Genomic DNA, 13228 nt, shown 5'->3' on the forward strand with positions numbered 1-13228 from the left:
CTTGTTTTGCTAATCAGACACATTTCTGACATGATTCTCAGTCATACCAGATTCACTTGATGTATATAAAGGATCCAAATACTTTAAATATTTTTCTGTATGTAGCCAAGATACAAATATTGATAATGACAGTGATCTTGCCTTTAGATATCTCTGGAAAAGCCTGATAGTCCTCAGGAGGAAGGACAATGTGGTATAGTAGGTCTTGCTAGAACTCTGGGCAAATAACTGAGAGAGGCAAACTGTAGCTTGAGCACTGTCTTACTGCTATTGCTGTGCTAAAACACCAGGACCAAGGCAACTTATAAAAGAAGACAGGTAAGTGGGCTTATGGTTGCTGAGAGTTGAGTTCATCATGTTGAAGCAGTATGGCAGCAAGCCACAGACATGTTGGCTGGAGCTGCTGAGAGCTCATATCTTGATCAACAAGTAGGAGGCAGAGAGAGAGAGAACACTGAGAAACCTCAAAGCCCCTGTGACACACCTTCTCCAACAAGGCCACACATCCAAGTCTTTCCCAAACAGTGCCACCAATTGAGGATCAAGTCTTCAAACATATGAGTCCATGGGGGCCATTCTCATTCAAACCACTGCAAGTCCTGGGTCCTATTCCTACTCCCTCACTCCTGTCACTTAGGAGGCAGAGTCAAGTGTATCTCTGCGAGTTCAAGGCTATCCTGGTCTACATGGTGAGTTCCAGGACAGTCGGGCCTACACAGAGAGACCCTGTATCAAAAAATAAAAATGTATCTACAGAAAGTGTGAGGAAAAAGAAAATGCCTGTCTTGACATTTTTGCATCTTAGAATTGCAGCAAATGCAACTACAAAATAACGGGAGGACTCCAGCCACTCACTCACGTGTGCACGCATGCATTCATTCACTAAAATCTCCCTTGGATGCTGGGATCTTAACTGGGGACTAGAAACATGAGGATGAGCTAGGTCCAAAGCGAGATACAGCCCCTGCCCTGAGCAGCCAAACTCTAGAATCTGATTAGCCATCTGTACCTTTCATTTCCTGGGCATGTCCTTGTTTTAAATAAAGTGTAGCCCAGTTGTACTTCAAATCTTATCCTTGGCATATATATAAAAGAAAATAATCTATTGTCAGAGGATTGATGCTTTGTGAAGTATCTTTGGAATGACCATTCTCTGAGAAGTCACATGTTTTTTCATACTTTATGTTCTATTATAGTTATCACATTATAGGTCTGGGTACCAAGGACACCATGTTCAATTGATGGGCAAAGATGTTTTTTAAAAGCAACCATGATCACAAGACCTAAAGATGTAGTCTGAGCAGGGAAAGTGACTCATGGTTCCTGCTGGTGGAAGGGGAGATGAAAATATATGAGAACTGAGGGGGAAGGAGGCAGTCTGGAAAAATATTTAACAGCGGAGGTTTTTTTTTTTTAACAGAAGACAGAGCTCTGGGTTTAAATCCCTAGCCAGTTACCTGACTTCTCCCAATCCGATGTCTCGGATCTGAATTAGGGATATTATAACGTTTAGTTTGTAAATGGTGGTGACGACACATTTCGAGTGTCTTTCAATTGCACATCTCTAACAGGTGATAATACTCAACATCAGCAACATGGGCATCATTTCTGAGTGAATGACAGTAATTCACTTTTCAAATCTGCTTTGAACACTCGGCCGGATTCTTCTATATGCATCTGTATGCATCTGCGAAAGTATCAAATTAGGCAAGCTTGTGGAATTGAGGTGCATCACAAGCCAAAATAATCTTTGCATACACACACACACGCACACACGCACGCACGCACACACGCACGCACGCACACGCCAAGGTAAGGTAAGTTAACTAACATTTTACTAGAACTGTAAGAAGGAAAAAGGAGGACAGCTAAGCCTTCCCTAGCCAACCATGGTCAGGCTGACTCTTTCACTCTTCCTTCCAGGCACTTCCTCTTCAAGACATCCTCTGGAAGCACACCCCTGTTCAGCAGCTCTTCTCCAGGATACCCTTTGACCTCAGGGACCGTTTACACACCACCACCCCGCCTGCTGCCGCGGAATACGTTCTCCAGGAAGGCCTTCAAGCTGAAGAAGCCCTCCAAATACTGCAGTTGGAAATGCGCTGCCCTGTCCGCCATCGCTGCGGCCCTTCTCTTGGCCATTTTGCTGGCATATTTTATAGGTAAGTCAAAGCAGCCTTGGTCACCATCCTGGCAGCGAGAAGGTGGGGGAAGAGGCCATGGACTTGTGAATTTAGAAGCCTTCTGCTGTCTGGACAATTTGCCTGTTGGCTCTTGAAAAACATAATCATGAGTGATGGATAGGAGTGATTTTTCCCTCCTGGAATCCATTCCAGTCATGACTCTAGCTGACATTTATCAGAGGTGAAGTTAAGCATTCTGGCTGTGTCTTTTCTTGGAGAGAAACAGAGAATTATCTTTCCTGCAAATCCACCCTTCACTTCCATAGTAATCACCTAGATTTCTCCATCTCTGGATTTGAACGCAAGCCAGTGCTCTGATATTTATGCACCGTTGGTTCTGTTCAGCTGGAAACTCAAAAGAAGGATAGGTATCATTTTGCACAAAACGTCTTGACCGGGGAGAAAGCCAAACTAGCTCACTGATTTTCAGAGCTGTGGAACTCAAATGAGATTCGGAGGCTGGAGCCTACACCCTGGTCTTCATCTAGACTCAGATGACCCACACACAGCTGACCTTGTCCAGCTTCCTTCCTTTCCCTCTGCTCAGTCTCAGTTCTCATCCCATTGTGTGGCATTGAGTTTGAATAGGGTTCACATCTGTGGCAGCTGTGCTCCTGCATCTTAGGGAGTGAGAGATGGTAGCAAGCAGGTGAAGTGGTTAGGGTACCTTCTTTCTTGTGCCCTGGATGTTCATTTGCATCTGTGAGGTACCACCATGTAACTATGAAAAGCAGTAGATGCTGGGAGCTCAGAGGCAGGGTGCCACATGCATATGAGCATCCTGCGCTGGACACAAAGCCTGTTCACAGTTCCTGGCCCTGACAAAGAGCCCCATCGCTCCTGCTCTGTCAGCTAAGCTTGCCAATGGTAGATCTCCTGGCCCAGGCAGAGGCCATGGTGATGTTTGTTAAAGTTTATTTGAAACATTTGATGGTTCTGGCTTGCTTTTAGGGCAGCTATGACAGATCTCCCTGGGTTGGCTGTGCCATGTTGCAAAGCAAACCTATAAAACACCAGCTAAAAGAGGCTGACTCTAAAACAGTTCCAAACGTGCAGGCAAAAACTCCTCCCATTTAGGAAAAGAGACAAGACAACGCTGATGTTGATGAAGCTGGCCTTCCTGCTGCCAACGTCAGGCCTCCTTTCTTACTCCACGGTGGGGCTCCTAGAGTTTCTTAATCCCATCCCTCTGGTGTGATGCCTGTCTGAGAAGAGACAGGTCCAGAACTTCCCAGGGCATTTGACCTAAACTTACCTGATGGCAGAGAAGAATAATGGTATGCCTCTAGAAATTTGGGGCCCTGCCCAAGGCAGACTAGTACAAACCAAAAAAAAAAAATTCAATATACACTTTTCATTGTCTTCTACAGTATAATTATGCTTGTCTTAATATAGAGAAAATAAACATTTATATATTCCTTATCAGCTACATTTATTAGTAATGTCCTCCCCAAAATGAGAAGGCTGACACTCCAAGGAAAGGAAAGGGGCTATTTTTGTCTGGGGTTTTGCAAACCATTTTTCACTCTAACCCTCAGCTCTCAGTGGTGCCTGAGGTCTGGCACTCAGCATCCCTAATTTCAAGTCGTGTCCGCTCCTCACCTCTTGATGAAGGATACAGCAGAGGATTGACTTGAAGCACCGCCCCCCATCACCTCACTAGGATCTTGGTGTTATTAGAGGGAATTTTGTGTGAGCCCCCAGGTAGCTGTTTCAGGGGGCAAATTGAACATGCCTTTAGGGTCTTTGCATGATTTGGCTTTATGTCAGAAACTTCAAGAAGGATCCATATGCTCATTTCTCAGGCTTAATGTTCTGCGGGGCCAGTGGGCACCATGGGGAGCCCAGATGTAGAAACTGAGGCACTGCCTGCCTCTGCCAATGGCGTCCCCGATATGTCTCCGCCTCCCCTTGCAGGGGAGAGAGAGATGGCTAGCGCCTGATTTATTGAGCTTGATAGTTAAATATAATAGCTTTCTGTAAGGGTGATCATATAAATGGGCAACTGTGTAGTGAGAGTTTAATGTTTTAATCGGGTGCGTAACTTGTAAATGATGGATTAGGAAACATATTTATCTGCAGTCTGGAGGCTACTGGAAGCTGGTCCTGAGCATCTTACTATGGTTTATTGGTTTATAATCCATCATTTCCTGTTTTGTATGCTTTAGGTAAGATTATGCTCTGACCCTGGAGTATTGAAAAATAGTTTATGACTCAAAGTGAGTGATGTAACAGGCCAGTTTGCCCAGCAGTAAAGGGGGAGTTCCAAGGCATTCTCAGCCCCTCCCCAGAGATGACCAGAGACCTGCAGACTCAGTTAGGGGTCAGGACCCTAAGTGCTGACATTGGCCCGAGCAATCTATTTCTCTGTGGAGAACCATTTGCCTTCTGAGCCTTGGCTTCCTAAGTACAGTGTGAGGGCACGCTAGTTATTTACGTACAGACTCTCTGAAGTACAGTGAGGATTAATTAATGTGTATAAATCACTTTGAAGATGAAAAGCAGTATATTATTAATTACGAAGCTGCAGGGGCATAAACACTGCATTACAAACACAGAGGAGAGTGGTGTGGGCACAGGCATTGATTGCACCAGCCGAAAACAAGCCACTGGGGAAGGGCAGAGTGAAACAGGAAATCCCAGCCCCCCCTGTTAAAGAGACTGGCACATTCAAGACCTCAGTCCATTCTGGTTCACATGCAACTCCCCATTCCACGAGAACATGACAGGTCCTGAAATTGAAGCATCAGCCCCAGGACATTTATGGGCAGGCAGTGGGTTCAGGCCTGCCAGGCACTGTGACAAATAGGTCAAATTATCTTTCTTGCATGTTCAAACCCGTGGAGAGAAGCCTTTCCAGAAGTGAGCAATTTGGAATAGCTTTGCCCCATGACAAGTTCTTCCATACATCCAGGCATGTGGGGAGATGCAAGAGCAGAACGCCAATCCTTGTGCAAATTGGAAGACAGGGGCCTTCACTAGCTCAGCAAAGATTCCCCTAGTTCCTCCTCATGCAACTGGGGTGAGAGAACTTTCGTGAAATGTTCTTCCATCCAATTCTCTCTGTGCCAAATTCCCCCAGTGTAAAAACACCCTGGAAGAAATTACTCTGCAAAGCAGCATGAATCATCATGAGACCACTTTGTATGTCACTCAGCCCCTGGCCCAAACAGATCCAGTCAAGGAGAACTTGGCTGGGAAAGGCAAGGGAGCTGCTTTCTTGGGAGATGACTTTCTTCCTTGGGTAACCCAAGTACTTTCGTTGCCTACAATGTCAGAAGTTCCTCTATATTCTTAAGTTTCCAACTTATATAGGCAGTATAGATGTTCTTGGCTGCTTAATATAAATGTACTGTGTTTTTACCTTCCTAGTCTCTGTAACACAACAGGAAGTGGTTAGAACCTCTATCCTGCCTCAAACTAGAAGCGGTCTTGTTAAAAAGAACTTTTATGTAAAATTATATAATTATTCCATTTAAGTCACATGCCCAGTCAATTGGCATATTGAAATCATTTGATTTGCACTGATTTGAGTCTAGTTGTGTCTAGCTAATTGCAGCCATGGTGGAGCCTTGTAACCTTCTCAACCATGTATATGAAAGTGCATCTTGTCTTTCACCCAACTCCTCAAGACTGTACTCAGCCAGCTTCTCAAATAGTAAATGAAACACAGTCATTGCTCTGGTGACCTTAACCCCTCTTACCTAGTTCTGGCCTTATTCACCAGGTCTAGTGGCTGGCTTTTGTCCTTCTGGAATGGGCAGAAACTGTAACACCCTCCCCTCCAGCCTTCTTCCCTATCATCCTGGCTTTTGTTATGGAGGTCAGCAAGTGTTTCCCATAAAGAGACAAATGGTGAATATTTTGGGTTCTGCAGGATTTAGCCATTGTGCCTCAGTCGTTGGGGAATGTGTCCACAAACTGCTTTCCATGAGCTTTCCATAGACCACAAAATACCATTCTTTGGAATTATATTTATTATTGAAAATAACTCCTTAGGTCATGTGCCAGATACAAACAAGTAGTAAACTAGATTTGACCCAAAGGCCATAGTTTGTCAGCCCATTCTACTCATTTCCCAATGATATCTTTTCAGGGTAAAACTTAATCGCTTTCTGACTGGTAAAAGTCCAGCCATGTATCTACCATAAATGGGGCAGGTGACTGCCATGTTCTGACACAGATATCCTAATTCATAATGAATAAACTATATCTGGATTCCTGACCCCAGACAAAACGTAAGGAAAGCAAGCAACATTTTTAAAACCTTCTGCAGAAGGTTACATCTTAAAATAGCACCTTCTAAAGAGACTTTTGAAACAGTGCTTCAGCCCACAGATGGAGCAGAACATTGCGGGAGAACGACCTCCCATTTTGCCCATCATCCCTTGCCCTCCACATTTGCTTACTTCCCACTCCTCTGCAAATTCATTGGCTGTTTTAACACATTATTCAAAACCCAATGCCTTCTTTATTGAGGTTTTCCAACAGGCTTGGGACATCGAATGATATCACTGCCTTTTTAACTCAGGTTAACATTGAACTAGATCTCACTTCCCTTAAACTGCATAGAAGTTTTGACAAGGCTCCCCCACATCAAGGGAGGAAGATGCTTCCGACACGTGACTCTGCTGCTACATCCACACGTGCCTGGAAATTCTAAAGTAAGAGTCACCACAATGGTTCCTCAGGACACAACTCAGTCTGTCATCCTTGAGTTGCAAAGCATGCATAACCCCTCTCAGGCTTCCATCCGTTGGTTGCTCCACAGGGCCAGGAAAGGAAGTCAGCAGAGGAAAGATAGGAGCATTTATGTCATCCTAGACTGGTCTTTAGCTTCTCAGACCCCTGCCAAAATTATATACATATATGTGTATGTATATCTATATATATGTATATATGAATGATATTAGAAAGTCACCTTGTCTTGTTCAGTGCTGTAACTCCTGCTAAATATGAAATACTGTGTTTTAAGCTCCTCAGCACTCTGTCTTCTTCTGCCGCTCTGACTTTGATCTGTGAAGAGCGCGGGCCATCAACATGTCAGAATGTTAAAAGTGTGGTAATTTGGGGTGCTTTCAGTTTCTTTTGAAAACAATGAGAGATTATTTTCTATGGAAACTAAAAGCCTACCGTGTGTTTAAAGTTGCTACACTTGAAAATTGATGTGTTGAGACTCATACTGATGAATCCTGCTTTCTCAGCTGCTATTTTGTGTATTCTCATCTCGGAAGAGTAGAGCAGGTTTGGGGAAAAAAAAACATAAAGAAAGTGACAGCAAAGGATGAGAACCCAGTGCTCACCTGGCATCCTCTGTGAGGATGCGGTTTAAGAGAGTTGCTGGTCCTCTCGTGCAGACCCATTGCTCGTGAGCTATCAGGAGAGATGGTAAGCCTCACCTGCATGACTTCCAAGTCATGAGCTTGCCTCCTCTTATACAAATGGCAGAATGCCAAGTATTAAATCTGAGCAGTCCAGCAAATAGCATTTCTATCTAACTCCCTGTCCCCAGATGGTCCAAGAGAAAAAGGAGCTGCCCACAAATAACTCAGGGGACCCAGTTAGACATTATCTGTTCTGATTGTACAGCAGAGGGTTCATCTAATAGATATGCTAATGTGCTCTTAACCGGATAATAAAGTCCTGTCAGAGCTTACACACCAGCAAGGCTTTGGCAGTGGGATTGTCCTTTCATAGCTGTACTCCTGATTTCAGAGGGCCTGTCAATTTACAGAAAGAAAATTAAGTCATTCATTAGCTAGGCCCCTATCACCCGCAGCCACATGTAACATTTGGACCTCACGTTTGACATTGGACATAAATGAGTTCTGCTTTTGAAAAGGGAGTGGCTTCTTTAAGGACACTGGCATGCAATTTGGAGGGCCTGAGCTGAGACACATCTGGATGATCAGTAGATATGACAGACTGCCTTGCTTTCCTCCCAAGATCCCTGTCCCAAGTCCAGGCAGTGGCCAAGGCCAGTCCTTCCTGCCTCATGAAATAGCTAATAATGAGAGCAAAGGAACCATTCTAGGTCTGACTTTGTATAGCATGCTCAAACAAAACCAGAGAGGAGGGTCCAGCGTGGCGGTACATGCCTTTAATCCCAGCACTCCAGAGGCAGAGGCAGGCGAATCTCTGTGAGTTCAAGGCCAGCCTGGGCAGTCAAGGCTGTCACACAGAGAAACTTGCCTAGAAAAACAAACCAAGTAAACCAGAAAGGAGCAGATACAACTAAAAGTCTGTACACAAGGATTGTAGGGGAACAATACTGGTATCACCTGCTGGGTCAGGGTTTTGTGTCCACAAGGATATGTTGAGTATCTGATTATGGTTTCCCTCCTATCATCCTTGAGTTTGTCCTTGACTTTGTCTCTCTGAGGCAGTTATCACTCCACCAGCCATCAAGTCCACAAATCACAAAAGAATTTTTTCCCCATGACTCTGGAGATCAAGCACATGGTAGGCAAGCACTCTACCCTGGGCTTTTAGGGTAGTAACCAGGCCCACAGACCCTCTGTATTCCACAGGCTTCTTTTGAACTCTGTGCTTGCTAAGTCTTATGTCTGTTCACTTCCCCAGTCACAGGGCCCAGGCCCTAATACATCATCCCTAGGTGCTATTTTCTGCTTCATTCTGTCTGTATCATCACTGAAGAAGTCCTTGTCTTATTGTGATTATCTGCCAGCAGAGGATGTAACAGAAGATACAAATCCGGACTTGTGCATCAGAGAGGCCAGGTTTGGAATGTATGTCCTTACATATAGCCATGAGACTGAAACTATGCACTTGCTGCTTAGTATCATTGTCCCTTAGTTTCCCCTCAGACAAAACAGAGGTCATTTCTATTTATGAAGATGCTTCAAGCCAAGAGGGAGAGATGTGTCAGCAGTTAAGAGCTTGTACTACTTTTGCATAGGACACAAGTTTGGTTCCCAGCTCCCATGTCAGGGAGGGACTCACCTGTAACTCCAGATCCAGAGGATCTGACACTGTCTTCTGGACTTTCCAGGCAACTTTACATGCACACACACACACACACACACACACACACACACACACACACACACACTTAAAAAAATATAATAAATAATTCTTTAAGAGATGCCTCAAGCATGAACTGAAATGATTAGCACATACAGAATCACTCTGGCATCCTAGAACATGGTCAGTTGTGTGCCAAAATAATCTGCCTCCTAAGGGGAAAGGGTATCCATTAACTGACTCAGTTTCTTCCCATTTATCATCTTTACTTTGCATGTCTGACAAGAAAGAAACACAGACCACCTGGTAGTAACCATGTGAATGGACAGGTCACAATGACTTGTAAGATAACATCAGTCAGAAAGTTCAGTCTGATTTCAGACACTCAAAAAAATGAAAAAAAAAATCTAAAGCTTATAATAATTGCCATGTGAGGTCCTGGCAGACACCAGGAGCTCAGCTATGCCATTATTGTGACTACTGTATTAGTTCTTATGCTGTAGGCCAAGTCTAGTAAGAATAAACTAGGGTTGGGAGCCATTATATCCCATAATAGTGACTAGCACTGCCTCGTTTGTACAAGGCAATCAAATATTTGTTGAATTAATGAGTTCTGCTTAGGATTAGATCTGAGTTGGATCATTTAGGAGAACCCCTTTCCAAGTATCCCAAATCCCCATTCCCTGGTTTCGCTTGTCCTATCACGTGAAAGGTTTCTGCTTCCCTGATGTTGGAACTGCCATTCCCGCAGTCCCGATTGCATTTAGCATTTAGGCAACTGAATGTCGGGGAGGCTGGGTAAAACTGCACTTGAAGGCCCTCACGCGGGGGTCTGTGCTCCCCTAGATGGGAAAGCACTGCCTCCATGAAGCTAGGAAGCATTTGTGTCTGGCAGACGGCCACCATTTGGCATTCACATTACAAAAGCGTAGCAGAATCCAGCAGGAGTTCAAGGTGAAGAAGCAAATAATGGCATAAATCTGAAAGTCTGTTTGCTGTTGCTCTGTAAATGAGGATGCTCTAAGAAATGAAAGCAGTCACGGTGAGGCCCCAGATAGAGAAGAGAACTATTATATGGTGAGTTGGGTCTGTGCACACAAGCCATATACAATCTTTTGTGCGCAGAAATGACCTGCTCAGCTATGTAGTGTCCCTCATATGACAGAGATCTGACCCAAAGCAAATTCCCAAAACGTAAGTATTTCTCTTAAGGTCACCTTAAACCAGACTTCTCGTGTCTGCCAGGGAAAATTCTATTATCTAAATTCATATTTTGATTGAGATGAACAAATATAAAGAAATTGTGCCGAGTCCTCTTATCAAACAAATCATTTCTTAGATTGATATCTCATAGCAAGAGCCTCCATATTAGGAACAAACAGCCCATCAACTATATTAATACATTTAAGACTGCCATAAAAAGAGGAGAGTGCATTACATGGGCTGCTAATTTCATTTTTTTATATCATCAACTTTTTGGCCTCAAGTAAATATCAAAATGTATCGTATCAGAAAATCTGACAACTTGGTTACATGTTGGTATTAAAAAAAAAACTGGGGTGGGGGACAGGAAAAAAAATACTATTCTCCCCTCTTGTAATCAGAGAGAAATGCATAAGAAATGGAACGGGCAGCATATTTCAAAAGATTTTTACTGCTCAAAAATGAAGGTGTGGGTAAGAAGGGAGGGGCGTGATTTCCCCTGTCTTTGTGTATCTTTCATCATGGTCTTCTTCCCAGCTGTTAGGGAAGGCCCTTCCCTTGGGCTGGGTTTTCAGTCAGGTTAGGTCATTTGTGGGAAGATCTGTGCCAACACGTTTGCCTCTCCCCTGGGGTCTGGGATCTTCAGAAAAGAAGGCCACATTACCTGACTTTTGCCTGCGCAGCCATGATGCAATTCTCTCCCTTTGCTGACTTATATTACACCATGAGCGTGTTAGAGTCACCTAAATGAAGTTTAGATTAGACTGGCTTCTGCTCCCCGGAGAGAAGGATGTGGCAGCATGTCCAACTTCTTCAGGCCGCAATAAACACGATGACGTCCTTCCAGAAAGCTTGAGGTGCCTTGGAATTAGATGCATTTTTTTTTCCAAACTGGCTTTAAGGCTACTTTATGTCCTAAATTTTTATCACCATAGACTTCTGGGGCATTAGCTAAATTTAGAGTATGTGTATTTAAATTTTCTTTTAGTAACAAGACTTACAGACTTCTTGAATCTCAGGAGAATTGTGGGGTTACTCTCTTTCCAACAGGGAAGAAATCTTGTAATGTTGTATGCTAATTTTATGTATTACTAATTTATGTTAATTAATTTAAAATTTATTAAGTGTATATCCATAGACTTACGCATATGAGTTTGTGCCTTTCCATTTAGTATGAAATTTTATTTTACCAAAGGATTAGCTGGTTACATGGTATACTAGGATCTGTTGATCAATCCCAAAATCAAGCACATTTTTACTTGATTTTTTTTCCTACACCTAGAATCTAATAAGCAACCCCATAAAAGCGTTCAGTTAATAGGAAGGTTCAAAAGGCCTGGGGTAAGTTATGTTTTGCATAACTGACTGGAAGTCTGATATTAATCAGGCACATAACAGTGATAAAAGGCATGAGTTTCCTATTTCTCAGAACCATCAGGGGACAGAAGTTATGCTAAAAAGCTTTTTATTAACTTATTGGTATGAGTCAATGGTCCATCGTCATCCTTTTGCTTTCCCTGAAATATGGAATGGCCTAATCATTGTACAGAAAGTGACAACATCTGAAACTATTTTCGTCCTGTCTATTATCAAATGGAGACATTGTCACCTACCTCCCAATTTTAAAATTTTAAAGCTTCTAAACAAACAAACAAATCCGGCCTCTGGTTAGCTTACACTTCTTGGGAAGACTGAAGTGAAAAGTCAAGAGCCAAAAAAGAAATTCATATCTAAGAGGAACTTAAGAACCAAAGGAAAAAATGCATAGACTCTGAATAGAGTTAATTGGAAGCATTAAGTCACAATGCAGACTATGGCATTTTATATCAAGGAGGGTAAAATATGGTGAAGCTAGAAGAGTATAGGGAGATTGGCCCCCAGCATAACAAATTACATAGAATATTCCACATGGTGCCTTGAAGCAAACATCCAACCAGTTTACTGAGAAGAAAAGCAATTGGTGAGAACTGAGGTAGTGTTTTACCCCCTCATCTTACACCACTAAGCTTTGGGTTCCCTCATGAACTACTAAAATAAACAACAGTGGACAGCTCAACATTTATCCAAATAAGCCAGAAAGCTACCGTGACAAAGGGGATTGAGTTTATAGACACAGCAGACTCTGGCCTAATAGATGAGAGTAATGTGTCTAATGTGGAGCATCAATCTAGATTTCAAATGTATTATGAAGGGGACCTCTAAAAAATAACTCATCCTGCAAAATCGTTTTGCACGGAGGGTGGTTTATCTTCAGTTGTGTCTAATTGATATCTATGTAATTCGGTTATAGCCCTTGCCATTGAGAATGATGTAAGAGAAAGAAAGAATGATTGTGGTTGTTGCTTCCCAGGGGAACATTGAAAGTTGGGGTTTCCAAATCTTGTTCACCTTCAAATATGTTGTGTCTTAGAATGACTCTTGAAGCCAGAGAGTAAATGTGTTTACTTTGTAATCAGGTGAAGGTATTCTCAAGTGTCTTCAAACCTATTCAAACTCAGCCTGAGCAGCAGGAAAACCGTTTTAGACCAGGCCCTTTCTTTGCCTTACTTTGCTTATCTTCATGGCATTAAATGAATGTCCACAAGACTTATTAACTTGAGATTACCCTGCCATGTAACCTCCCAACACAATATAGTGGATGTAGGAACTGCCATCGCTTAACCAAGTCTTTAATCCTAACTGAACCACACTGACAGTACCTCACTCCTTGGTCACGACATAGCAAGAGCTTGGGGACAGCAACAGAAAAAGTAAGGGAGATTATTGTCCCTATCTGACCCAGTCACACAGGCTCACACCAACGTAGATTCTCTACCACTGCTCTGGCAAACCCTGCCCTCAATGTTCTTGTCAGAATC

General features: G+C 43.1%; 1 protein-coding gene across 20 annotated transcripts in view; it reads left to right on the forward strand.

Moving 5' to 3' along the window:
* Positions 1-13228, forward strand: part of Tenm2 (teneurin transmembrane protein 2) — a 1246916-nt gene that overhangs the window by 980049 nt on the left and 253639 nt on the right. For all 20 annotated transcript variants that reach the window (XM_052758549.1, XM_052758552.1, XM_052758554.1 and 17 more), the window contains one exon: positions 1924-2162. In XM_052758549.1, the coding sequence (XP_052614509.1) occupies positions 1924-2162 (239 nt within the window). The remainder of the gene's footprint in view (positions 1-1923; positions 2163-13228) is intronic.

This window comes from Peromyscus californicus, unplaced genomic scaffold (assembly GCF_007827085.1).
Source record: "Peromyscus californicus insignis strain IS unplaced genomic scaffold, ASM782708v3 Scaffold_3__1_contigs__length_106647218, whole genome shotgun sequence".
NCBI classification, from domain to species: domain Eukaryota; kingdom Metazoa; phylum Chordata; class Mammalia; order Rodentia; family Cricetidae; genus Peromyscus; species Peromyscus californicus.